This window comes from Nerophis lumbriciformis, linkage group LG34, assembly GCF_033978685.3.
Source record: "Nerophis lumbriciformis linkage group LG34, RoL_Nlum_v2.1, whole genome shotgun sequence".
Taxonomy (NCBI): Eukaryota; Metazoa; Chordata; class Actinopteri; order Syngnathiformes; family Syngnathidae; genus Nerophis; species Nerophis lumbriciformis.
Window position 1 is genome coordinate 25601190 of NC_084581.2, and position 25267 is coordinate 25626456.

General features: G+C 39.0%; 1 protein-coding gene across 2 annotated transcripts in view; it reads left to right on the forward strand.

Annotated features, from left to right (window-relative positions):
• Positions 1-25267, forward strand: part of epha7 (eph receptor A7) — a 205492-nt gene that overhangs the window by 90666 nt on the left and 89559 nt on the right. For both annotated transcript variants that reach the window (XM_061927748.2, XM_061927749.1), the window contains exon 5: positions 6999-7334. In XM_061927748.2, the coding sequence (XP_061783732.2) occupies positions 6999-7334 (336 nt within the window). The remainder of the gene's footprint in view (positions 1-6998; positions 7335-25267) is intronic.

A 25267-nucleotide genomic window follows, 5' to 3' on the forward strand; every position in this document is an offset into this window, starting at 1 on the left:
TGTATGTATGTATGTATGTATATATACAAGCCCCGTTTCCATATGAGTTGGGAAATTGTGTTAGATGTAAATATAAACGAAATACAATGATTTGCAAATAATTTTCAACCCATATTCAGTTGAATATGCTACAAAGACAACATATTTGATGTTCAAACTGATAAAACAATTTTTTTTTGCAAATAATCATTAACTTTAGAATTTGATGCCAGCAACACGTGACAAAGAAGTTGGGAAAGGTGGCAATAAATACTGATAAAGTTGAGGAATGCTCATCAAACACTTATTTGGAACATCCCACAGGTGAACAGGCAAATTGAGAACAGGTGGGTGCCATGATTGGGTATAAAAGTAGATTCCATGAAATCCTCAGTCATTCACAAACAAGGATAGGGCGAGGGTCACCACTTTGTCAACAAATGTGTGAGCAAATTTTTGAACAGTTTAAGAAAAACCTTTCTCAACCAGCTATTGCAAGGAATTTATGGATTTCACCATCTACAGTCCGTAATATCATCAAAGGGTTCAGAGAATCTGGAAAAATCACTGCACGTAAGCAGGTAAGCCCGTGACTTTCGATCCCTCAGGCTGTACTGCATCAACAAGCGACATCAGTGTGTAAAGGATATCACCAAATGGGCTCAGGAACACTTCAGAAACCCACTGTCAGTAACTACAGTTGGTCGCTACATCTGTAAGTGCAAGTTAAAACTCTACTATGCAAGGCGAAAACCGTTTATCAACAACACCCAGAAATGCCGTCGGCTTAGCTGGGCCTGAGCAAATCTAAGATGGACTGATACAAAGTGGAAAAGTGTTCTGTGGTCTGACGAGAACACATTTCAAATTGTTTTTGGAAACTGTGGACGTCGTGTCCTCCGGACCAAAGAGAAAAAGAACCATCCTGATTGTTATAGACCGTACCGAAACGGTTCAATACAAATACACGTACCGTTACACCTCTAATATATATATACTGTATATTTATATATATATCCCATCCCATCCATTTTCTACCGCTTATTCCCTTTTGGTGTCGCGGGGGGCGCTGGAGCCTATCTCAGCTACAATCGGGTGGAAGGCGGGGTACACCCTGGACAAGTCGCCACCTCATCGCAGGGCCAACACAGATAGACAGACAACATTCACACTCACATTCACACACTAGGGCCAATTTAGTGTTGCCAATCAACTTATCCCCAGGTGCATGTCTTTGGAGGTGGGAGGAAGCCGGAGTACCCGGAGGGAACCCACGCAGTCACGGGGAGAACATGCAAACTCCACACAGAAAGATCCCGAGCCCGGGATTGAACCCAAGACTACTCAGGACTTTCATATATATATATATATATATATATATATATACAGTGTGTCCCACAGGACAGGCATCTATTTGTGGTGGTGTGGTCGGGGGGGGGGGGGTTTACGGCAGCGGCGATGACCAAGAAGAACGCGGAGTTGGAATATAATTACAACATTTTATGTACATATTTACATACAGATTTGAACAATTAGTGATTCACTGAAATATATTTATTAATTGTGGTTCTTACAAAAAATATATCTTATAAAATATAAAAGCTAAAATGTCTCTTAAAGCTCTGCCCCTTTAATTAGTGAATACTAAATAATTTAACTTTAGCCTACTACTACAACCATATTATTTACCAGCAACATGAAGTGAAACGGAGGCAGAGGTGTCCTGCCACAGTCAGTCAACCTCCTCCTCCTCCTGCTGCTGCTGAACAGGTCGCACCTGTGGTCCGGACTGTAGGCCTACCTCCTCTCCAAGTCGAGCCCTTTTCGGCCGTTGAAAATATTTTTCTATACTCATCTGTGTGAAGGAGTGAACATCCAACATTAGAATTTATTACTAACGAGCAGAAGCGCTCTATGTACAGTGCCGTCTAACCTTAAGCGGCAGCAGCTCAACACATGCAGGGTTCAACGTTAAGGTTTTTTCTACTTGCCCGACTTCTCAAATCTACTTGCCCCAATATTTTTACTTGTCCTGCCTAGGTTTTTTTCTGGCTGTGTAGTGCTCATGGCTTATATCTTACTAAAATCCTTCCCGTTGACTATTTACAACACTACACAGTATTTATTATTATTATCATCTATAATTACATTTAAATGGCATTGCATACATGTAAAATTAAATGCTATTTCACATTATTTGACCAGTAGCAGTTACACCCATCTGAACAGGTCAGCCACCTGTTTAAAGCACGATCACAGTTGAAATCTTGAAATGAAGGACCTTTAATGGCCAAAACATTAACCTGGACAACATTTTAACAGCTGGTTGGCTCAGATTTTATTCTTTTCATTGCATTCACATGCTGCAGTGGACAGTGGACAATTTAGCTTCAGTCCACGTGTGTTTATTGACAACATGGTTATAACCTGGACACGTTAGCTCGTCGGTATTGTAACACGTGACTGTTACTACGTGCGTCTGCCCCGGGCCACGAGTCAAACAGCGGCGGTGTTAATGAAGCAGCGTCAGGCTGCTCACCGTCAGTGAAACGCTCGGTGAAATCACGGATTAACGTTAAATATATGACGAGCCGCGAGCGATGCAGCTATAACCTATCTACTAGTGATGGGTTGATGAGGCGTCATGAAGCGTTTCGACACATTGCAAAACTGTATTGATACTGTGTCGATACTGTGTCACTAAATACTGACATCTGCTGGACATTAAAAATCCCTACAGGCAACCTATGGACCGACTCAACTGACACTGATTTTATGACCTAGTACAGTGGTTCTCAAATGGGGGTACGCGAACCCCTGGGGGTACTTGAAGGTATACCAAGGGGTACGTGAGATTTTTAAAAAATATTCTAAAAATAGCAACAATTCAAAAGTCCTTTATAAATATATTTATTGAATAATACTTCAACAAAATATGAATGTAAGTTCATAAACTCAGTGAAGCGCAAGCTCAGGTTTGTCACTAAAATGTCTGTCAAAAAGAAGTGTGAAAAGAAATGCAACAATGCAATATTCAGTGTTGACAGCTAGATTTTTTGTGGACATGTTCCATAAATATTGATGTTAAAGATTTTTTTTTTTTGTGAAGAAATGTTTAGAATTAAGTTCATGAATCCAGATGGATCTCTAATACAATCCCCAAAGAGGGCACTTTAAGTTGATGATTACTTCTATGTGTAGAAATCTTTATTTATAATTGAATCACTTGTTTATTTTTCAACAAGTTTTTAGTTATTTTTATATCTTTTTTTCCAAATAGTTCAAGAAAGACCACTACAAATGAGCAATAATTTGCACTGTTATACAATTTAATCAATCAGAAACTGATGACATAGTGCTGTATTTTACTTCTTTATCTTTTTTTTTTTCAACCAAAAATGCTTTGCTCTGATTAGGGGGTACTTGAATAAAAAAAAAAAATCACAGGGGGTACATTGCTGAAAAAAGGTTGAGAACCACTGACCTAGTATATACAATAATATAAACCAAGTCATTGTATTTCATTTAGGATTATTTCATAACTTCATTTAAATAAAAATATATTTTTTGTCTTTTTTAGATACAGTCAATAAATAATGTGAACATGTATCATAACATGGAAATCTAAGAGAACGTGTTGTGAATGAGGATGCTTGTGGACCTGGAAATTATTATTTATTTTTACACATTTTTATTTAAAAAAAAACAGTTTTTCCAACGTATTCAATTTTAGACGCTTTCTCTTCTTAGTTATTATTTCTCCGGCTGTAGAAAAGAGCCGCTCACAGGGCACAGAGGAGGCGACACAGTTCGCATATCGGTCACGTGACCAACACAGCTCATGATCGGTCACGTGACTTTCTAAAAGCGGTACGCGCATCGACACAGGGTTTCGCTCTTTGAGCTCGACGCATGCGCCGATGCATCGATGTTGCCGGACCCATCACTACTATCTACCTATAACACCTGTAAAAATGAAGCAATGCTACCACGCTAGCCAGCTATGAGCCACCAAGCTGCTAACTGTCGCCAAAAGGCACCATTTAAGTTTTTTTCCCCATGGCATCCTGGATCAAGGCTTTCAGCAGCTTTTGGACGTTTGAGGTAGAAACGTAGGAAGCGCCATCATTATGAAAAGTAGCCGGCGAGTATTTTGATTCCGTCTGTCCGCCCGTCCTTCTTCTTCTTCTTCTTCTTCTTCTTCTTCTTCTTCTTCTTCTTCTTCTTCTTCTTCTTCTTCTTCTTCTTCTTCTTCTTCTTCTTCTTCTTCTTCTTCTTCTTCTTCTTGCTATTGGCGGAGTTACAATGCATAGTAGGCTACCGCCACCTACTGCACCGGAGGTGTAACTACAAGCAACATTCACAGACAGTCCCATAGCTTTTATGAGCGGTCGAGCGAGTCAAAAGCCGAAAAATCCATTTGTGGCGGACGTAATTCTTTCGTGGCGGGCCGCCACAAATAAATGAATGTGTGGTAAACACTGATATATACTGTATACTGTGTATATACACACACACATACAGTCTGACAAAGCCAATGGTCCAGTTTATGGTTAATACATTTAATTTCTAGAATTTAACTTTCAATCAGCTGATGAACAGTCTATTTTAAGTTTAATGGCTCAATTTTTTTGTCTCACTCAAATTTCCTCTTTTTTGCGTTTTGAATCTCTACTTAGAACCTTCTTGAGCTCTAACAGTGCAAAATGTAAATTCTTGCCATCTTTTAACTGGTCTAAAGGTTTTCAGCCTAAGTTTATATTACGATATTTTACGCCACATGCTCATCTTTAATATCTATTACGGTATCTTTAAAACCAATGAACACTTCATGAATGTTTTTTTAGTAGCCCGTGCATGTTATAAGGTGCATGCACGGGCTATTGAAACCCATATCATAAGTAGCTATACAACTTTATGTTCTGTATTTTCACTCTGGCCTGAGTTTTACCAAATAAAAGTTTGGAAGAACAAAAACCTACATTTGCGTGTGGACAAGCAGCCAAAATGCATAGAAAAAATGCTTTATTTAGGCTATGTCCACACAAATGTGGGTCCTTCAAAAATACAGGAATATTCACCAACACTTGCTCTAGTTTTCCCCTGTTAAGAATTTGTCACTTTGATATATGGATGCTGAATGAGTCCCAGGTGTGAGTGGTGCAAGCAAAATTAGATCTCCATCATCACTTTTACCGCACCTTGGAAATGCAAACATTCAACATCCCAAAGAGTTATATGCCTGGATTGGAGGTGTATGCATATTGAGTCTCACTTTTATTTTGTGTATGAGGGAAAATGCATGAGTAGAGAAAAACATAGGTTAAATTGAGTTGCAACATGTATTTTTAATAAGGGGTTTGGCTTTAATTGTACTAATTATGAGTCATAAATAAATATTATTATCATTTATAATTATGAGTCGCCACCTCCTTGCAGGGCCAACACAGACAGACAACATTCACACTCACATTCACACACTAGTGCCAAATTAATGTTGGCAATCAACCTATCCCCAGGTGCATGTCTTTGGAGGTGGGAGGAAGCCGGAGTACCCGCAGGGAACCCACATAGTCACGGGGTGAACATGCAAAGTCCACACAGAAACCCAGGGATCAAACCCAGGACCTTATCTGTCATGCTATAACCCAGGTCTGGGCAATTGTTTTGACTCGGGGGGGCCACATTTTGAGAAAGAAATGTGTCTGAGTGCAGGTATATATATATATATATATATGTAAACATATACATACACACACACAGAACGCCTTAAAAATGTAATGAAATTTAATTTTTTTTACTGAATGAGACACCCAGAATGTCCATGAAAATAAAGAATGTGGGATTTACAATATTAACTATGAACGATAAAACACTGAATATTGACAACGTATGAACGTCACACCCCCTGTCGATCAACATATTTTACAATCAAGCGAAACGCAACAAACATGCAACAAACAGCGAAATATGAACGTCTGATATATCTATAAGCTTTAGAACTTTCTTGTAAAAATCTTCCGCATCTGTCCCTGACACCCGCATTTCAGGCTGGCCGCTCCGGAAACACTCTGTGGAAACGCTCCCCACCCACACTGCTTGGTGCCTCGTCTGAGCTGCTGTGACTTATATTAGTAACTAGTAGTAATAATAGTAATAGTAATAGTAGTAATAGTAACTAGTATACTGCCGTTTCTTTTCTTTTCTCCTCTGCTCCCCCCATCCCTTGTGGAAGGGGAGACACACAGATCCGGATCCGGTGGCCATGGATGGGGTGCTGGCTGTCCGGGGTCGGGACCCGGGGTGGACCGCTCGCCTGTATATCGGTTGGAAACATCTCTGCGCTGCTGACCCGTCTCCGCTCGGGATGGTTTCCTGCTGACCCCACTGTGGACTGGACTCTTACTGTTATGCTGGATCCACTATGGACTGGACTCTCACAATATTATGTTAGACCCACTCGACATCCATTGCATTCGGTCTCCCTAGAGGGGGGGGGTTACCCACATATGCGGTCCTCTCCAAGGTTTCTCATAGTCATTCACATCGACGTCCCACTGGGGTGAGTTTTTCCTTGCCCTTATGTGGGCTATACCGAGGATGTCGTTGTGGCTTGTGCAGCCCTTTGAGACACTTGTGATTTAGGGCTATATAAATAAAGATTGATTGATTGATTGATTGATGCAAAAGCGCAGATTCCAACCATTAAAATACTTTGTATAGTTCAAGACTTACGGTAATTTGAAAACATCACTGCACATCATAATGGCAGCTACAGTTTCCAACTTAAAGATGTAAAAAAAATATTTGGCACTGTCCGACGGGCCGGATTGATAAGCTTAACTGGTTGCGTGCGGCCTCCGTGCCTTAACTTGCCCAGGTCTGCTATAACCAAATGTTATCCAGATGTAGATCTGTCGGTGGTGGACGTCTCATAGTATTGTTTTTGAAAAATGACGTTGCGATATTTGTCCCGCAATTATCTAACACAAGCTTCTTTTTTGTGTACCCCTTGACAGGACCTCCTTCAGCACCACAGAATCTAATCTACAACATCAACCAGACAACAGTCAGCCTGGAGTGGAGCCCGCCGGCTGACACAGGTGGACGCAGTGACGTCACCTACAGGGTTAGATGTCGGCACTGTAGCTGGGAACCTGAAGAGTGTGAACTATGTGGGCCAAATGTGGGATATTTTCCTGCACAGTCACAGTTAGTTAATAATTATGTCAACATTGTTGACCTCCTGGCCCATGCCAACTACACTTTTGAGGTGGAAGCTGTCAATGGCGTGTCTGACCAGAGCCGCACGCAAAGGCTGTTTGCAGCAGTTACCGTTGCCACTGGACAAGCAGGTAAGTTCTGGTATCTACAAGTCATTTGTTTCTAAAGCCTCTGTATTTTTGAAAGGATGCATGTGTTCATAAGAACTGCTCTGGTGTGTAAAAGTCAGGTAAGAATATGGAAAAAAAACAGCAACAAACCAAGGCAACTACATTTTGTTAATGAATGCAGTGGATTTTTTCAAGCTAGTGTTCATCAAAGAGCGAGGGGGGTGGGTAGCTCATGGGCTATTGTTGAGCTCTTCTAATTAGTACATGTGAACGCTATTAACAGACATGTGACGTGGGTCATTTGGTCTAGAATCCAGTCAAAGGCGTTTGGTGCAGGTCTCAAGTAAGGCCCAGATAATCTTGGACAAATTCACTTCAGTCTGCTGCAGACTACATTTTAGTATCCATATTCTCTTGTTCTAAACACTGATATAATAATTTAGCATTATCAAGATAATCTGGTCAAAGTGAATGAGCTGGATTGTTCCAATGATAGTGTTAGTAAGAGGACACTATTGGTGCTTTGTAGTACTATTTTTAGTGTCGGTCAACCAAGTGAATCCAACACTATTCAATAGCTGTACTAATATCCAGTTTCGTATCCGATATGTCTCTTTACCGTGGCCAAGACCCATGTACAGCTCTAGTTCACGTCTGCCACTAACTTTCTCCGCGGCAGGGAAGAGTTCCACTCGGCTGGTAATGACGAATGTCACCGAGAAGTGACTTAAGTTTGTGGTCAAAAGCTTGAGACAATTTGCCACAGTAGGTGCTCCTTTTTTTGGTAGGCGAATGTTCAATCGTAGTCAGAGAAAAGTTGCATGTTTTCCTTCAACATATTCACTCAGTGAGTCATTATATTATACAGGTGGAAATGTAAATGTCCCTTTATGTCAGCAATTCAGCTTTAAATGTGAAACTAATAAGTTATTTAAACTCATTACATGCAAACTGAAATATGTCAAGCCTCTATTTATTATCATTTTGATGATCACTACTTACAGTTTTTTAAAAACTCACATTTTCTGAGATGTTCAACTCAAGGCTTTTATAAGCTGTAAAATGTAATCGTCAACATCATATCAAAAGTAGGCTTGAAATATCTTGAGTTGCATGTTATGAGCCTATGTCATATTAGTTTCATCTTGTAAATCTAAACAAACCTTTGCACGGTATATTTTCTAGGCAGAAGACAAAGATTCTTAAAAGTTTCAAGAATGTTACAAAATGTTACATTCTTGTGTAATTTCCACATGTTTTATTTTGGTAAATTCTACATCATTTTTTTATTTAATCATTTTCTAAATCGTTTTTCTATGTATGTGCCTTTTAACACCTCACCGTTGGCTTTGTAAGGTCATATTACCTCTAAACTAAACATAATTGATGCTAATTTATAATTTTGTTATCTTTTTTTCCAAGTAAGAATCAATAAGAGAACCGATAAAGAAGCGAATCGTTAAGCAGAATCGAAAGTGGAATCAGAACCGGAACAATCATATCAATTCCCATCCTTAATGATCTGCGAGTTTATCAAAGTGCTCTTCACTCAATCAATCAATCAAAGTTTATTTATATAGCCCTAAATCATGTGTGTCTCAAAGGGCTGCACAAGCCACAAAGACATCCTCGGCTCAGATCAAACATCAGGGCAAGGAAAAACCTCAACCCAATCAATCACAAACATTTCATGTTTTGTTTGTACACAGCTACCTCGACAGTTGATGTTAGTAATACCAAGCATGATGTGCTGCATGTATCATGATAAATGAGTTACCTAATGGAAAGTTGTCCGTTGGTCAAACTAGCCGGGGACGTTTTTTCTTTCAGTTGATTTTGGCTACAGTAGGTGGAAAAAAGTTTGCAGGGTTTGTTAGAGCAGTTGGTCTGTTGTGATGCAGTTTCTTTGAGCAGTTGTCTTGTCTTGTCCTTAGAACGACTTGCCTGGCTTTGGACCTGAGACTTCTATAATGTCCTGTTTTATTTGTGCATTTCTGCTTGCTATTTTATTGCTTGTGGCTTCGCAGTAACTGGGCGCCATTACATTTCCTCAAACTATGGAACGGTCTGAGGGTCAAAAAGGAGTCAGGACGTGAATCGTACGTTAAAAAAAGGAACTTATACTTAACTTTGACAGCCCAAATTTTTTTGAAATCTTTAGAATCCTAAAAAAAGACATATATGTTCTTGTCTCACATACGGAGTCTGAATGACAGGAAGAAAAAAAAACACCTTTAAACCGGTATATGATAAACGACAGATACCAGTAATATTTCTATTTACAGGATGATGAAAGCACCATCCTTAAAATGTAGGGGGCCCTTAGAAGAATCAAATGTTATGACTATTTTGGTAGTGTATATTACCATGTGATGTTGAGTATTCTTGTTTGGCTCCTGCACAGTAATGAGGGATTTACTGTACGTGTGGTTTTTTCTAATGAGCTAATGTACACTTGCTTCCAGCGGTTCCTCCTACTATCAGTAATGCATCAGCCTGCTGCTGTGAACAAAGTGCAATGTTAGTGTTTGTAAAACATCACGAACGACAAGGTTTTCCCTTTCTGAGTGCGTGCACTGAGCTGCCATTCCAGACCTGAGCTGACTCGAGCTGTGTTCCACTTTCCTAGAGATGTAAGAATCAGTAAAGCGGTTTGTAATTGGAACCTGTGAACTGACTATAACCTACATGACGTGAACATTAATAAAGCTTTTAAGGCTCATCGTTCAAAATGGATTCAGATGGCATGGAAAGGCACTAGAGTCCCTTAGCTCTATAGTGGCACCTTCCATTTCCCCTCATCAGTGCCTCTTACATGAAAATGAGCGCATATAAAAGCCGACAGCAAGGAACCAGGGGAATGATAATGCATTTGTATGCAGATGGTGATTCATCTAATGAGGAATTCACATCATGCCTAATTACTCCAGTAGAAATATCTCAATTGAGGTTGTCGTCTATCATGTGCTGATTGCTTATCCTTTGCTAAACCGAGCAAACTTAAAACAGGTTCAAGTCGTCCGTCTTTGCTTTTGTTCTACAATGGAAATCAAATTCACATTGTAATCACTTGGAATTTAGCAATAATAATAGACATTTAACATTTGTGGTGCACGTTGGCAGCATGTGTGTTAAAGGGGCTTACAATCTACACGCCAACACAAACACACGGTCACATGAACGCATGTATTGCAATCATTGTCATTGTTCCTCAACATGTGGTAGAGAGAGCAGATGAGAAATACTAACAACCATGTAGAGACAGAAATGACATGGTGTCGTGCAAACAAGATAAATACCCCAAAAGGAAAAGTTAAAAGCGGTATAGATTATGTGGATGGATGGATGATACATGTATTTTGTTGTTATAAACTTGTTCTGCATAAAATGTATTTGTTAATCACATCTGTTGTGACGTGCCACTAAACAGAAAATAAAATGTAAATATTATTCAATCACATGTTTAGAAGCAAATGACTATTTAATTAACTTGTTTATTTGCTGTATATATACTGAATTTACTGTCAACAAAAGCATTTTTATTTTTTATTTTTTTTGTCCTGTCCAGCCACTCAGGCAAATGATATCGTTGATGTAGATGCTATATCTGCTGTACATATGTACTTCACAAAAGAGAATGTGTGGGATACTTCTCTTGCCTTATTTGTATTTGACTTTATTAAATTGATTTCAATTAATTTTTGGCGCAGCCGGGCCGCAGCAGGAGGGGATAGAAAGAAGAAAAAAAGGAAGACACTGGGAAATTGTGGGGACAAGATAACAACAACAACAACAACAACAACTTCAGCAAATACGATTTGAACAAATATGATACGAAAAATTATAGCAAAGAAGCAGTTATTGAAGTAATTATTAATGACAATAAACATTGTTGCGCTACAATTGGAACAATAAAAATACCAAAATAAATAGCACTATTGATAATGAATAATATCAATAATTATCTCTGTTATCAACAATGCAAAGATTTCAAATGCAACAATACATATTAGTAATGATAACTTGAAATACAAAAGAAAGCAGATAAATAGAGGGCAAGAAAGAGAAGCGAACTGTATTAACCTTGTAGATTGTTATAGTAAAATAGGTTAAGCTTTATCAGTGTGCCGTGTTTTACCCAGTTTGCCCTGTGAGGGACAACATTAAAATATGTTTGATGAAACGTCATTATATGCATGAGTGTATGTATGCATATGTGCTTGTGTATGTACAGTATGTATACATGTTTGTCCATTGAATGTGCGTGTGTATGTATGTACCGCATGTGTATGTATGTACCGTATTTTTCGGACTATAAGTCGCTCCGGAGTATAAGTCGCACCGGCCGAAAATGCATAATAAAGAAGGAAAGAAACATATAAGTTGCACTGGAGTATAAGTCGCATTTTTTGGGGAAATTTATTTGATAAAAGCCAACACCAAGAATAGACATTTGAAAGGCAATTTAAAATAAATAAAGAATAGTGAACAACAGGCTGAATAAGTGTACGTTATATGAGGCATAAATAACCAACTGGTATGTTAACGTAACATATTATGGTAAGAGTCATTCAAATAACTATAACATATAGAACATGCTATACAATCTGTCACTCCTATACGCTAAATCTGATGAAATCTTATATGTCTAGTCTCTTATGTGAATGAGCTAAATAATATTATTTGACATTTTACGGTAGTGTGTTAATAATTTCACACATAAGTCGCTCCTGAGTATAAGTCGCACCCCCGGCCAAACTATGAAAAAAACTGCGACTTATAGTCCGAAAAATATGGTACTTGTTATTATGAATGTGCCTTTTAATACAGTACTTATACTGTAAGTGTTTGGATGTTTTATTAAGCGCTTTATGGGCAGAATAGAGCGACTCCCATTGGCTTCATTGTGCGCAGACTTTAGCTTGCATTTAGAATGCATAAAAAAAGAAAAATATATCTTCTTGTCTTGTGAATGATAGGCAAAATTCCATAAAAAGGTGCCGTTCCCCACTGTGGGCGATTTTCCAGGACGGCGGTAAAATGGCTCTGGAAATAATTTTCTTTTGTATCCCTGACCAAACAACGTGCATTTAACATTTCTAGACCCAATAAAATTGTTGTTGTATTTTTGGAGAATTCATTCGTAAAATGTGTTTCGCCACTACACTAAAAAACTGTTTGATACAAAGGAAATACAATCTACAGATTAATTTAAGAAATAATCTATAGATTTATTGTTTAAGAAATAAATGAACAAAAAAGCCATCCATAGCCAACATGTTATGCTATGTTTTACAAAGTTTAACTTCTAATCGTGACAAATATAGACATTTATTTATTAAATGTGTTCTCTCAAGCCGACAGTGGTGTTTTTAGATTTACAAATGTGTAATCCCGAGCCAGTGACTTACAGTAACGGTGTTGTAGTTTATGAAATAGGTCATTTTGACCCAGAAATAAGAATGGTACTAATGCTGTTACTTGTACACCAAATACTGTCATTTACATCAATACATTATGTACATTTTCTTATGCATCAAAGTCTCCACATTACATAGATACCAATATCATCCATGTGGAGCAAACCTGAGCAAAATACGGCCCGCAGGCCACATGCGGCCCGTTAAGATTTTCAATCCGGCCCGCCGGATGTTCTACATACATTTTTTAGACCTTTAACTTCAAAACTGTTTGAGTGATATACGAGTTATTATGGTAATCTACGTCACAGCAGCTCAGACGAGGAACAAAGCAGAGTGGGCGGGGTTTGTTTTCAGAGCAGCTAGCCCGAAACGCATGTGTCAGAAACAGATGTGGAAGCAGATTTTTACGTGATAATATATCATATTGTAGGTGTTTATTACATTTTTGTTGTGTTTTGCTTGATTGTTTAAGATACACAACTATCGAGGAGCTGGTCTGAGAAGTAAAAGAGGAGCGATGTGTTGTTAATATTCAGTGTTTTATTGTTCATAGTTAATATTGTAAATCCCACTTTCTTTATTTTAATGTACATTTTGGGTGTCCCATTCAGTAAAATACTGTAAAATTAAATTCAGTTTTTTTGAGGTGGTCTGTCATAACCTTTTTAGAACTCTTTGGACAATATGACTTTTGATATTAGTGTTCCTGAAAAAAAGTGGACCCCAACCCAAATACTGTGCAGCAGATTTTTACACCTAAATGTGTATATATCATTTATACACACATACACTTTGGCCCCCCAGACACAATTTTTTCTCTCAATGTGGCCTCCGAGTCAAAATATTGGACCAGATCTGCAGTAGAGCACTTGTGTCAGACTCATGGCCCTGCGCCTAGGTCTGGCCTGCCACATGGTTTTGTGTGGCGCGTGAAAGCCTAGAATCAATGTGCGTCAATAAAGCACTTCATCTTTCTTGTTATAGCCCTGTAATATTTATTAATAGTGCACTTTTTCACCTGTAACACTAAGTGTTGTCCTTAAATATATATTGACTGTTTTGTATTTTTTTCCTAAAATCTAAATATATTAAAATGGCTCCGCATACTTTGACTTTTTAGTATGCAATCCTTGGTGAAAAAGTTTGGAAACCCCTATATTAACATATATTCTAAAAACAATTTGTTGGAATAAAATGATTGTTCCCCTGACTTATGATTTCAAAAGCAAGTATGTTATCCGTTAATTTATACATCAAAAAAACAGATAATGGAGAATTGTGTAACAATATCATGATACAATTCATATATTCACTGTAAGAAGCGACCTTAGCAGAGCAGCCGCGATGAAAACGAGTATGACACCCCTGATGTACAGTATTCCTTACAGAAAAAATAGTTGTGATACTGTTTAACCATAAGTGATTGAATTCTGATTTTGTTCAAATTCCTTGCAATTAAGTGAGGACGTATGCAGAGACAAACAATTTCTGAATACTGTAGGACAAGCAACAGCATTCTGATTTAGTGGAGAGCTCAGATGGGAATATGTGGAAGTTGGCTGATTTGCATTCAGTTCTATGTTATTCTGCAGGAGTACACATAGACACCATTAAATTATTCAGACCTCTGTGAGAAAGGGATGGAGGCAAGGTGGGGTTTTTTTCTTTCAGTTTGCTGTTTACCTTGAATATTGCACTGCACTCTATTCAGACCCTCATTTTTACGAATTGACGTTGCTTCCTATTGAAGCGAGTAAAAGCCTTTGAAAAATCTTGCTTTCCCTGGATCCCAAACTTTCCCTCACGTTGCACCTCTTAGCGACGAAGGACATTTTCCAAAGCCCAGAAGGGGCAGGCTGGCGTTATTGAAACAATCAGCTGTCAGTTTTTAAAACTCAAAGTCAATCAATCACTCAACGTTTATTTATGTAGTATCTCAAAGGGCTGCACAAGCCACAACAACAACCTCGGCTCAGATCCCACATCAGGGCAAGAAGAAACTTAACCCAATGGGAACAATGAGAAACCTCGGAGGGGACCGCAGATGTCAAGTGGATCTAGTTAATAGTGTAAGAGTCCAGTCCATAGTGGGGCCAGCAGGGGATCATCTTGAATGGAGACAAGTCAGCAGCGCAGAGATGTCACCAACTGATGCAAAGAGGAGTGGTCCACCCGGGGTCCCAACTTGGAACAGGTTGCGCAGAATCTGTGGTCACCTGATAACCGCTCCACGCAGGGGAGGGGGGCAGAACAGAAAAGAGACGGCAGATCAACTGGTCTAAAAGGGGGATCAATTTAAAGGCCAGAGTATACAAATGAGTTTTAAGATGAGACTTGAATGCTTCTACTGAGGTAGCATCTCTAACTGTTACCGGTAGGGCATTACTGAGTACTGGAGCCCCAATAGAAAATGCTCTATAGCCCGCAAACTTTTTTTGGGCTCTGGGAATCAATAATAAGCCGGGGTTCTTAGAACGCAGATTTCTGACATATGGTACAATAAAATCAGCAAGATAGGATGGAGCTAGACCGTTTAGAAATGTTTACGTAAGTAGTAAAACCCTAAAGAACCACTAAAAAAAGAGAATATTAAAGAAAAAAAGCTAATAAGCTGAGAAAATGCAAGGAGGAGCAACAGGGCAGCCAGTAAGATGCTAAAACAACAAGGTATTAAGCAAACCAAGCGCAGACAAAAAAAAGAAAGAACTGGAACGGTAAGATCAAAGATCATATGGGGAAATAAAAAAGCCCCATAATACCATGTCTTGTTGTGGACATATTGTGGGCCTTTCTTTCTAGAAACACAGGAAAGAAACAACGGAGGACACGAAGCTGAATGTCCAAATAATTCTGGAATTGAGTTGAGTTTGAGTTTATTTCGAACATTCATGTATACAACATAATATATCACAATTTCCAGTTTCTCTATTCAACATGTTCGAAAATGAGTAGGTAGAAAAATAGCTTATTTAAATCCTACCCCTTTTCCTTTACATAGCAGTTGTTAAAACTTTTGTTCACTTCCTGTTCTCAATGTATTCACAATATACTCCATAAGTAATAACAATGAAAATAAACACATACATAAATAAATAATAATTGGGGAAGTAAGTTGTATTTCATATAGCAAAATGAGTAAGATTATCTAGAAAATGAATGGATGGATGAAATAAATTTAGAATGTTTATCATGGTTTTTCTTCTTTGTACTTTGTAAACACTTTAAGTTTGAAGAGTTTCTTGAAGTGGATCATATTAGTACATTGTTGGATTTCTTTGCTTAACCCATTGGTAAAATGGGTTATACTTGTATAGCGCTTTTCTACCCTTTTTAAGGAACTCAAAGCGCTTTGACACTATTTCCACATTCACCCATTCACACACAAATTCAAACACTGATGGCGGGAGCTGCCATATTTTAATTCCACATGCTGATATACTGAATGTCTTAAGTGTTGTACGTGCATATACAGTACATGTTTTAAATGACATTTTTCTCTAAGATTATATTTCTCCTCTTTTGTTGAGAAGAATTGTTGTATATTCTTGGGTAGCAGGTATAGTTTGCTTTGTGTATCATTTTAGCTGTTTGCTAATTCACTATGTCGTGGAATTTCAGTATTTTCGATTCAATGAATAAAGGGTTTGTATGTTCTCTATATCCGACATTATGTATTATTCTAACTGATCTTTTTTGTAACACCGTCAATGATTGAAGTGTACTTTTGTAGTTATTTCCCCATTATTCTACACAATAACTCATAACTCAGATATGGTAACACTAGTGAGCAGTAGAGAATATGGAGTGATTTTTGGTCTAGAACATGTTTTGCTTTATTCATTATTGACGTGTTTCTTGCTACTTTATGTTGTATATTTTTTACATGAGATTTCCAGTTTAATTTATCATCAATCATTATACCTAGAAATGTGGTTTCATTTACTCTTTCAAATTCTATTCCGTCTATTTGTATTTGTGTTTGACTTTCTCTTCTACTGTTACCAAATATCATTATTTTAGTTTTACAGAGATTCAAAGATAGTCTGTTTTTGTCAAACCATATTTTTAATGTGTTAATTTCTTCTGTTATTATTTGTATTAGCGTCTGTGTGTTCTCTCCTGAACAAAAAGCTGTTGTATCATCCGCGAATAGTGAATTAGTGAAGTGAATTACATTCATATAGCGCTTTTTCTCAAGTGACTCAAAGCGCTTTACATTGTGAAACCCAATATCTAAGTTACATTTAAAGCAGTGTGGGTGGCACTGGGAGCAGGTGGGTAAAGTGTCTTGCCCAAGGACACAACGGCAGTGACTAGGATGGCGGAAGCGGGGATCGAACCTGCAACCCTCAAGTTGCTGGCACAGCCGCTCTACCAACTGAGCTATACCGCCCCAATAATACTAACTTTAAATCTTTTGTAACTTTACAAATGTCATTTATATAGAGATTGAACAATTTTGGTCCTAGTATTGATCCCTGAGGTACACCACAGGATATATTTAGCGTTGTAGACGTGTGTTCGCCTAGCTTCACGTATTGTTTCCTGTTTGTTAAATAACTTCTAATCCAGTTTAAGACCAACCCTCTGATGCCATACCGTTCTAGTTTTTTGATTAAAATATTGTGATTAATTGTGTCAAATGCTTTAGTTAGATCCATCAACACTGCTGCCGCACATTTGTTATTATCTATTGCATTGGTAATTTCTTCTGTAATTTCAATTAAAGCCATCAAAATTGAAACATTAGCTCTTTATCCGTATTGGTTCACAGCGAGTATTCTATTTTTGTTTGTGAAACTCTGTAATCTGTTATTGAACAGTTCTTTGATGATTTTAGAAAATTGTCGAAGTAAAGAAACAGGTCTATAATTTGTAAATTGGTGTTTGTCTCCAGTCTTATAAATTGGTGCAACTTTAGCTATTTTCATTTTGTTAGGGAATTTACCTGTTTGAAATGATAGGTTGCTGATATACATTAATGGTCCTGAGATCTCTTCTATATCTTTTTTATCGTTTCCATATTATTGCATTACAATCATTTTAAGTCTTAGATTTGCATTTTTTTTTACAATTTTAACTATTTCCTCCTGTGTTAAATTATTAAGGAACATTGAGTTGGGATTTTTATCTATTGTATCATTATAGTCCTCAATTGAAACTGGGTCTGGAATCCTTTCCTCCAATTTTGGTCCAATATTTACAAAGTAATTATTGAAGCTTTCAACTACTTCCTTAATGTTGTCATTATTTTTGTTTTCGTCTGAGAAGTATTGGGGGTAGTTATCCCTCTTAGTGCCATTTTTAATATTGCTATTGAGAATGCCCCATGTTGCTCTCATACTGTTTTTGTTCCTGTCTAATAATGAGGATGTTCACACTGCAGTGTAGAATGTCCAATTCTGATTATTTTGTCAAAACCGATCTTTTTGTGTAGTCGTTAACATTACAAAAAAAATGTGACGTATATTGTAGACACAAACCAACCCACATGCAGATATGACGTCACGTGTGCTGCTGTGTTTTTACGTAAGTAATCATGGCTCCAATTCTAGTAGGTCTCAGTCATGGCGCATTTGTGGCAATTTTAATAATTTTGTGTAATCAAAGTCATAATTTTCTGAACCAAATTATTGCCTGGAGAAGATTAAGAAGGAAGAGAGCATTATGTGTCTCGCAGTTCAAACGCCACTGTCTACACGGACCTAGAGAGAAGTACAGAGCACCAATAAACCTTAAAGGCACTGCCTTTGTGTGCCGGCCCAGTCACATAACATCTACGGCTTTTCACAAACACAAGTGAATGCAAGTCATATTTGGTCAACAGCCATACGGTCACACTGAGGGTGGCAGTATAAACAACTTTAGCACTGTTACAAATATGCGCCACACTGTTAACCCACACAAACACATTTCGGGAGAACATCCACCCGTAACACAATATAAACACAGCAGAACAAATACCCAGAACCCTTTGCAGCACTAACTCTTCTGGGATGCTACAATATACACCCGCCGCTTCCCCCTACCCTATCTAATGGTACCTTATCTTGGTGCTAAGGAATGCAGATTTCCTGCAAAGGATGCTTGGCAGAAAACATTGTGCAAATAACATTCTTGTTAGTAATGTAACATCCTGACAGAAACACTTTTTCAACTTTATTGCCGACCTTACTAACAGCAGCCCTCGTTACACAGTTAGCACCGCAGCGCTAACCTAGCCAGTAGCTACTAAAAAAAATCCACACCTCTTCCTCAAGCGAGGTTGCATTCAACAAAACCCGAAATTTTGAGCATCAAACATTAAAACTAAAATAAGTCATTTTTTGCACTTTCCATTTTTGTATTGCTACAATAATTATGACCTTTTTAAAATTTCCAATCTATTACTTACCATTGAATTTATGGCATTGAAGTATTTAAATTACCAGTCAGTTCAAGTTGAATGTCAGAAAGTTCTATAAAAATAAAACGGCTTGAGGTTTTGTTTTTTTTGTACACAAATGTGCACAGGTGTGACTTAGGCTGCCCACAATAAAAGGCCACTCTGAAATGTGCAGTTTTGCTTTATTGAGGACTGGGGGTCAGAAAAGTAGTCAGTATCTGGTGTGACCAACATTTGCCTCACGCCGTGCAACACATAGAGTTGATCAGGTTCTTGATTGTGGCCTGTGTCATTTTTGAACCGCTCTCCCAAAGGACGCCACACACGATGTCGGCCATCTGCCCTCTTCAACGTGCAAGACGCCATCAAATGTGAGCATCTGCTCACTCAAATTGGTTACGACGACAAACTGCAGTCAGGTGGAGACCCCGATGAGGACGACGAGCATGCAGATGAGCTTCCCTGAGATGGTTTCTCACAATTTATGCAGAAATTATTTGGTTATGCAAACCAATTGTTGCAGCAGCTGTCCAGGTGGCTGGTCTCAGACGAACATGGAGGTACTCCTGCTGGATAATGAAGTCCTGGGTTGGTGTGGTTACACGTGGTCTGCGGTTGTAAGGCTGGTTGGATGTACTGCCAAATTCTCTTAAACACCTTTGAAGAATGCTTATGGTAGAGAAATAAACATTTAATTCACGGTCAACAGCTCTGGTGGACATTCCTACAGTGAGCATGCCAGCTGCACGCTCCCTCAAAACTTGTGACATCTGTGTCATTGTGCTGTGTGATAAAACTGCATATTTCAGAGGGGCTTTTTATTGTGGGCAGCCTAAGGCACACCTGTGCAATAATTATGCTGTTTAATCGGAATCTTGATATGCCACACCTGTGAGGTGGGATGGATTATCTTGGCAAAGAAGAAGTGCTCACTAACACAGATTTAGACAGATTTGAGAGGAATAGGTATTTTGGGTATATCGTATAAGTTTTAGATCTTTGAGTTGAACTCATAAAAATTGGGAGCAAAAACAAAAGTTTTGCATTTATATTTCTGTTCAGTATACATAAATGTATATAAATATCCATCCATCCTTTTTTTACCACTTGTCCCTGTGTGTTATATATGTGTGTAAATTTATGTCTGCATATATATGTATATGTATGTGTATATAGGTTTATAGACGTGCGTGTATGTGTGTGTGTGTGTGTGTGTGCGTGTTAATACATATGTATTCATGTACAGTATGAATATAAATACGTATATATATTTACATTACACGCATCTCTATATATATATATATACACGCGCACACGCATACACACACATACGCAACAACAAAAACACTCGTACAAGAAAAGTTACAGTAACTTACAGGTACAATTTTAAGACAAAAGCTCTTTGTCTTTCTTGTTATTTATTCCAAGTCAATGTGCTCAGCAGTGCATGTGTGTGCGTGCCGATGAAGTTCACACTGATGTTTTCGCACGTGATCGGCTCACCATTGAAAGCATCCTAACATATGGCTTCACCACCTGGTACAGGGGCTGCAGTACAAAGGACAAAAAGCAGCTTAACCGACTGGTCAAGGCATCCATTAAAATCATAAAATCACTCTCCAGCCTGATGTAGTTATACTAGCAGCCACCTCCATCATCATCGACTCAATCCACCCCTCCCACCACATCTTCTCCCATCAGGGAGGAGATACACCACCATTGGCTGAAAAACTAGCTGGAAGCTGAACAGCTTCTTTCCTCAGGCTGTATACGACTTATTAATGGACTGTGGTCCATCCCCACATACACACCCACTCTCACTCCTGACACTGAGTCACCTGTTTAGTGAAGAGACTGAATGCACTAAAAAATGTATATTTATTACTTTACTGCGATCTTTATACTTTATATGATTTACACTATTTCATGAATGTTTTTATTTGCACCATAGTCACTGATTGTTCTCTTGGGGATGTAAATGCCCAGTGAAAATGACAACACATCTCTTTACCTTTGACCTACAACAACCCCCCCATCAGACCATGACGATAACATGCATTTTTTAATACTTCTAATACAGTAAATTGACTTACATTGGATTGATTTTAGCATGTTCAATCCACAATATGTATCAAAGTGGCCCCATCATCCTTTTTTGTATGTTATACATACAGTACAGGCCAAAAGTTTGGACACACCTTCTCCTCATTCAATGCGTTTTCTTTATTTTCATAACTATTTACATTGTAGATTGTCACTGAAGGCATCAAAACTATAAATGAACACATGTGGAGTTAACAAACAAAAGGTGAAATAACTGAAAACATGTTTTATATTCTAGTTTCTTCAAAATAACCACCCCTTTGCTCTGATTACCGCTTTGCATACTCTTGGCATTCTCTCGATGAGCTTTAAGAGGTAGTCACCTGAAATGGTTTTCACTTCACAGGTGGGCCTTATCAGGGTTGATTAGTGGAATTTCTTGCTTTATCAATGGGGTTGGGACCATCAGTTGTGTTGTGAATGAGAATGTGTGTCCAATAAGGGTGTAACGGTACGTGTATTTGTATTGAACCGTTTCGGTACGGGGGTTCCGGTTCAGCGTGCTTCCAGCTAACGGGTTACGATAGACTGACCATACGTCCTCTTTTCACCGGACATGTCCTCTATTGCGGAGCTGTCAGGGCGGAGTTTCTTAAATGCCTTAAATGTCCGGCATTTTGAGTTAGGGTTGCGTGTATTTTCAATGTACGTTCAGGGTTAAGAAGGGGTTAAAAACAAAACATATTGTGCTCGCAGCAGCATTTGTGAGGGAGGGGCAGAGACAGAGCGAGAGAGTTATGATAAACGCGCATGCGTCGCCAGGCTCTGCTTTTTATCCATAGATTTATCAGATTTAATTTTTTATTATCTATAGCAGTGGTGTCAAAAGTGTGCCCCGGAGGCCATTTGCGGCCCACAGCTAATGTTTTAAAGGCACATTCTAAAAATACTATTAAAATAAACAAAAACATAACAAAAGTGAAATAAAAAAAGCTAAAAGGTTAAATGTAATTTAGAAAAAGTTGCAATGTTGACTAATAAATAACTAAAAAAAGCTGGGTTTTTTTTCTTTCAAACTGTCATTGCTCAAGACATAATATTGAATCAAAATCAATGTTATTATGAGTTATTGACCTATCCAAGGTTCGGATTACTTCACATCAAATATTCCACTACGAAAAATATTTTTGGTGGAAGATTTTGCAAATTTGGTAAATAAATAACCCAAAAATGTATATTTTGTTGTTTTCTTACTGTACCGAAAATGAACCGAACCGTGACCTCTAAACCGAAGTATGTACCGAACCGAAATTTTTGTGTACCGTTACACCCTTAGTGTCCAAACTTTTGGCCTGTACTGTATATTTATATTTTTCTTTGAGAATTAATTTCTTAAAGAATTGCATAACATGAAATTAAGCTGGCGACAGATTTAGTTATACGTTAAGTACTTACATCTAAGTACTTCATAAAGCAATACATGACAATATAATATCTGGCCTATAAATGATAATAAAAACATTTCATTACAAGTTACCAACCTATGGTTGCTGACGTATGTGGTAACGTATTACGTTATTGCCGGTTTTCAGATCTGATCAATGAATGTAGTTTGTGTAGGTTTCCTCTGTGTGGACTCTTAATCATCTACAGGCTCATTTCCTGATCATAGCTGGTTACTCTCATCTGTGATGCGGTTCCAGGTAGACTTCTGTTAAAGTGCACAAAGCATTTATTCTTCTGTTGTTTTGCTACTTTACATTCAAGATAGCTGGGTATGTATTGGCCCGCACTTCACAGAGAAAGTGCGCCCGAGGGTTTGCTTGCCCTCTCAGTCATCAGAATTGTAAAGTTAAAACACAGTGGTACCATTTTTACATTTTTCGAAATTTGCTGTAAAAACACTCTTTTTCTATGGTACAATGATGGCGACTGAGCTGCCTGTCTACAGAGAACGTAACATTTTTTTTTATATTGATCCAATACATGTGCAATTGTATAATAGTATCACGAGGCGAATACTTATACATTTATATTAATTTATTACTCACTGTTACAAGCATACTTGCCAACCTTGAGACCTTCTAATTCAGGAGATGGGGGGGGATTGAGGTGGGCGGGGTTGGGGGTACGGGGTTTGGTGGTAGCAGGGGTGTATATTGTAGCCAGGGAAGGGTTAGGGATGCAAGGGATTCTGGGTATTTGTTCTGTTGTGTTTATTTTGTGTTACAGTGCGGATGTTCTCCCGAAATGTGTTTGTCATTCTTGTTTGGTGTGGGTTCACAGTGTGGCGCATATTTGTAGCAGTGTTAAAGTTGTTTATACGGCCACCCTCAGTGTGACCTGTATGGCTGTTGATCAAGTATGTCTTGCAGTCACTTTCGTGTGCCGCATACAACATGTGACTTGTATGGTGAAAAAGCGGACGCGTCGACAGGTTGTAGAGGACGCTAAAGGCACTGCCATCACGGCACGCCCTTAATATTGTTGTCCGGGTGAAAATCGGGAGAGATTCAGGAGAATGGTTGCCCCGGGAGATTTTCGGGAGGGGCACTGAAATTCGGGAGTCTCCCGGGAAAAGCGGGAGGGTTGGCAAGTATGGTTACAAGCGACCCTCTGAGGGAAGCCATAACTGCGATGTGGCCCTCAATGAAAACCAGTTTGACACCCCTGCTTTAAAGTAACTTCAGTAACATTTTTGGCTACTCTATCCACCTCTGATGTAACTGTTATTTGAGAGTTGTAGTTACGTACACTATTTCTAAATATAAACTTTGTGAATGAAGAATACACTATAATGCCAAAAGTATTTGGCCACCCATCCAAATGATCAAAATCAGGTGTCCTAATCACTTGGCCCAGCCACAAGTGTATAAAATCAAGCACTTAGGCATGGAGACATTTGTGAAAGAATGGGCTGCTCTCAGGAGCTCAGTGATTTCCAGCGTGGAACTGTCATAGGATGCCACCTGTGCAACAAATCCAGTCGTGAAATGTCCTTGCTCCTATATATTCCAAAGTCAATTGTCGGCTTTATTATAAGAAAATGGAAGAGTTTGGGAACAACAGCAACTCAGCCACCAAGTGGTAGGAGTGTGAATTATGGTGTGGGGTTGTTTTTCAGGAGTTGGGCTTGGCCCCTTAGTTCCAGTGAAAGGAACTTTGAATGCCCCATGATACCAAAACATTTTGGACAATTCCATGCTCCCAACCTTGTGGGAACAGTTTGGAGTGGGCCCCTTCCTCTTCCAACACCAGTGCACAAAGCAAGGTCCATAAAGACATGGATGACAGAGTCTGGTGTGGATGAACTTGACTGGCCTGCACAGAGTCCTGACTTGAACCCGATAGAACACCTTTGGGATGAATTAGAACGGAGACTGAGAACCAGGCCTTCTTGACCAACATTAGTGTGTGACCTCACCAATGCGCTTTTGGAAGAATGGTCGAAAATTCCTATCAGCACACTCCGCAACCTAATTGGACAGCCTTCCCAGAAAAGTTGAAGCCGAAATAGCTAGACCGACATCATTATGAACACTATGGCTTAGGAATGGGTTGGCAATTTAATTATTTATTTGTGTGTGGCGTCGCGCGGGTCTCGCTTCCTGTTGGGTGTGGTCCGTGCCCGTGTGGCCCGACCTTGCGCTGTGGGGTCTGTGTTGGTGACTTGATGCGGTGGCGGCGTGGCCCCCTTGTCTGGTCTAGATGCTGTTTCTCGGTTGTTTGGGCGGTGGTGTGTTTGGGTTGGGGGGTGGGGTATTTTGGTGGGGGAGGTGTTAATGTTTCTTGTTTGCATGTTGGCGTTTGGGCTGACTGGCGGGCTGGCGCTGGCTGGTCTCTGTGATCCTGTTGGCGTGTGGTTGCCGGGAGCAGTTTTTTCGATCGCTTTGATTTGATCGAGTGGAGCTGGCTGTCTGGGAGCATTGCAGCTGCTGTTTCTGCTGCCGTTTGTTTGTGGTGTGGGCGCCCGCGGCTGCTGGGTCCGGTGCAGGGGGGTGGCTAATGTTGTGACTGGTGGCAGCGCGTGCACGTGGTGGTTGTCGGGGCTGACAAACTTGCCGAATTCATATTCGTTTATTGTCGTGTTGGTTGGCTTGTCG